This window comes from Cyprinodon variegatus, unplaced genomic scaffold, assembly GCF_000732505.1.
Source record: "Cyprinodon variegatus isolate N-32 unplaced genomic scaffold, C_variegatus-1.0 Scaffold213, whole genome shotgun sequence".
In the NCBI taxonomy this organism is placed as follows: domain Eukaryota; kingdom Metazoa; phylum Chordata; class Actinopteri; order Cyprinodontiformes; family Cyprinodontidae; genus Cyprinodon; species Cyprinodon variegatus.
Genome location: NW_015150666.1, coordinates 261,007 through 263,437, shown reverse-complemented (window position 1 = coordinate 263,437; position 2,431 = coordinate 261,007). Strand labels below are relative to the sequence as shown.

At 34.1% G+C, this 2,431-nt stretch overlaps 1 protein-coding gene across 5 annotated transcripts in view; it reads right to left on the bottom strand.

The window, feature by feature from the left end:
* ube4a (ubiquitination factor E4A) overlaps positions 1 to 2,431 on the bottom strand; it is a 15,919-nt gene extending 13,488 nt beyond the window's left edge. Inside the window, exons 1-2 of one of the 5 annotated variants that reach the window (XM_015380404.1) lie at positions 2,337 to 2,431; positions 215 to 384 (exon numbers count right to left, since the gene is read on the bottom strand). In XM_015380404.1, coding sequence (XP_015235890.1) covers positions 215 to 344 — 130 coding nt within the window. In that variant the 5' untranslated portion in view covers positions 345 to 384; positions 2,337 to 2,431. Of the gene's footprint in view, positions 1 to 214; positions 385 to 1,053; positions 1,145 to 2,002; positions 2,155 to 2,217 lie in introns of those variants that run through there. The other 4 variants (XM_015380405.1, XM_015380406.1, XM_015380408.1 and 1 more) reach the window with 4 other exon arrangements.

Genomic DNA, 2,431 nt, shown 5'->3' with positions numbered 1-2,431 from the left:
GTGGCTGACTAAATACTTTTTTGCCCCACTGTATATCAGTTTGCCACAGTTTTACTCTTTTCCCTCAAAAAGTAAAAATAAGTTTGCAATGTGGTGATTACTGTTATTCAACCGTTCTACAAAAAGAAGAGATCAGACAAGTACACTGCATCACATCTGTGTGCAACATTCAGTGTGTGTATTTTGTAATGAAGAGTCTTTTAACTGTACTCACAGGGCGGTTGAGCAGACTGCTGTTGTGGTTTTTGGCTTGATGCAAACTGCTTGGCATCAGCCAGTGAGCTAAAGAGGGCAGCAAAGGGGTTGCAGGAGATGTTGTGATTATTGTTGCCCTGGTCAGTCATCTCATCGGGGCTCCACTCTTACTCCATTTAAGATCCCAGCCTTAAAAGGAGAAGCGGAAAGCAGATATAAAAATGTGTTCAAATTATTGCATAAGATGTCACATTGATAATGTCATATTCTCACTTTTAAAACAGGATTAAATAATGCAAAGTTAATAAAAGATAGGGGAAAAAAATAGGTCATGCATTTAATCCTGTCGCTTGCATCACTTCTGCCAAAGAATGAGAGGAATGTTTTTCTTCTTTTATGTTCATTTTAATTATTGAATCAAAACTAAAGGTGTACAATAAACCCATTATACTTTATAGTCCTTAAAAAATTGGATGCTATCAAGATGTTTCTTTGAAAACGTGCCCTGAGTCTGAATGTAATCAATATTGACTGGCTACTTTTAAAACAACAACAACAATCTTACATTTGTTGTTGTTTTTTTCTGGTCAAATAATCTAAGGTCATATTAATCATTCTTGAGTTTGGTTAATAAACATCTATACATCAAGTGAAATCCTCCATTATCTTTAAATATTTAGCATGTTTGTTTAGCTTCTCACCCATAAATACTGCGGATTTCTATGTCTGCAGTGTCCAGTTGTGTTACTAAGCACTTACATTATAAATAAAACAACACAATTAAATTTCTCCAGTAATGTAACATAACAGTATAAAAAACCTATCCAATCAGGATGAACCTTGGAAAATGAATCATACCTCATATTTCATGTGCTGGTTGGTTCATTTTCACATTTTTCAATAAGCTTTGGGATTCCTCTCATGACCACCACAAATATTAGTTTGTTTTATGGAAATGCTAAGTGAAACAAAAAGATGCAAATGATTCTGATCAGGAAAAAAAAAAAAAAGAGTATATATACACACACACTTTTTTTTTTTTTTGGGATATGTATAATTCTAAAATTTTGATTAGTAAATCAACCTCATTCAGACTAGATGAGGAAGCCATTGTATTTAGGATATAAATTTGAGCGGGCCATTCAAGCCTATGAATACAATTTGGTATGTTGAACTGTAGCTCTGTTTAGAGTTGGCATTGTACTGGAAGGCAACACACTGTTCAGTGTTTGCTGATGGCAACTGGCAGCATTGGATTAGGAATTCTAAGGTATAAGAAAAAAAAGCTGATTATGTAAAACACATTAAATCAATTAGTAAAACATTCTGAGACAATGCATTATTTTACTTCCACTTTTCAGTGAAATGTGATGTTAAATGGTAAAGCAGATTAAAAAGCCAATAAAATACATTCAGGTTTATGTTTGCAGGTTTCTGACAGCTTGCGTAGTTCTGCAGTATTTGAAAACGTTATTAAACGTCTTTCCATATCAGGTGAAAAAGCTTCAGGCCTCTGTTATGAAAATGCAAAATATCGCAATTAACTAGATATGGTAGTTTAAATATAATTTCATGTTCTGAGAAACTGCAAAGGCGTTGATGTAAAAAACAAACAAAAAAACAATATAAAGAATGCTAACTTAACTAATAATAGTAGTTGGTAAAATATTTGCTGGAAAATGACAAAAGCAGAAAATAATAAATTAAAGAAATAACTGGTGAATAGATTAGATGTAAAAACAGAAAATAGATGAATAAATACAGAGTAATTGGTGAACCAGATCTGATAAACACTGTCATTACCCACCATGCTGCTCACCTGTCAGCAGATTAACAGACCTGTTACGATATGATTATTAATCAATTTAAACATAAACGCAAACGCTTATTCCATCAACCATCCGATTAACTTCGTGTTACTCTAAAAATGGCATTACAGCAACAAACAGTTGTGTTCGCAAAAGCAAGTAACAGTTAAAACTGCTTAGCTAACTGGTTAGCAGGTAGCTAGTTAGCCCTTACATTGAGCAACAAGCTAAACTGTCAGGCAGTCTTCAGCGTTCGTTTCAATTGTCGACAAACGCATTTGAGGTGTTTACAGTTTAAATAATGGGTGCAGGCAATAGAGACAGCTGTCGTACCTGTCTGGCAAGCAGATGTTATGGAGTTTCAGAATTAGAAAAAATGCTACAACGAAGCCAAAGGGGCAGTTCCTTAGTAAATAGAAAATTAGACG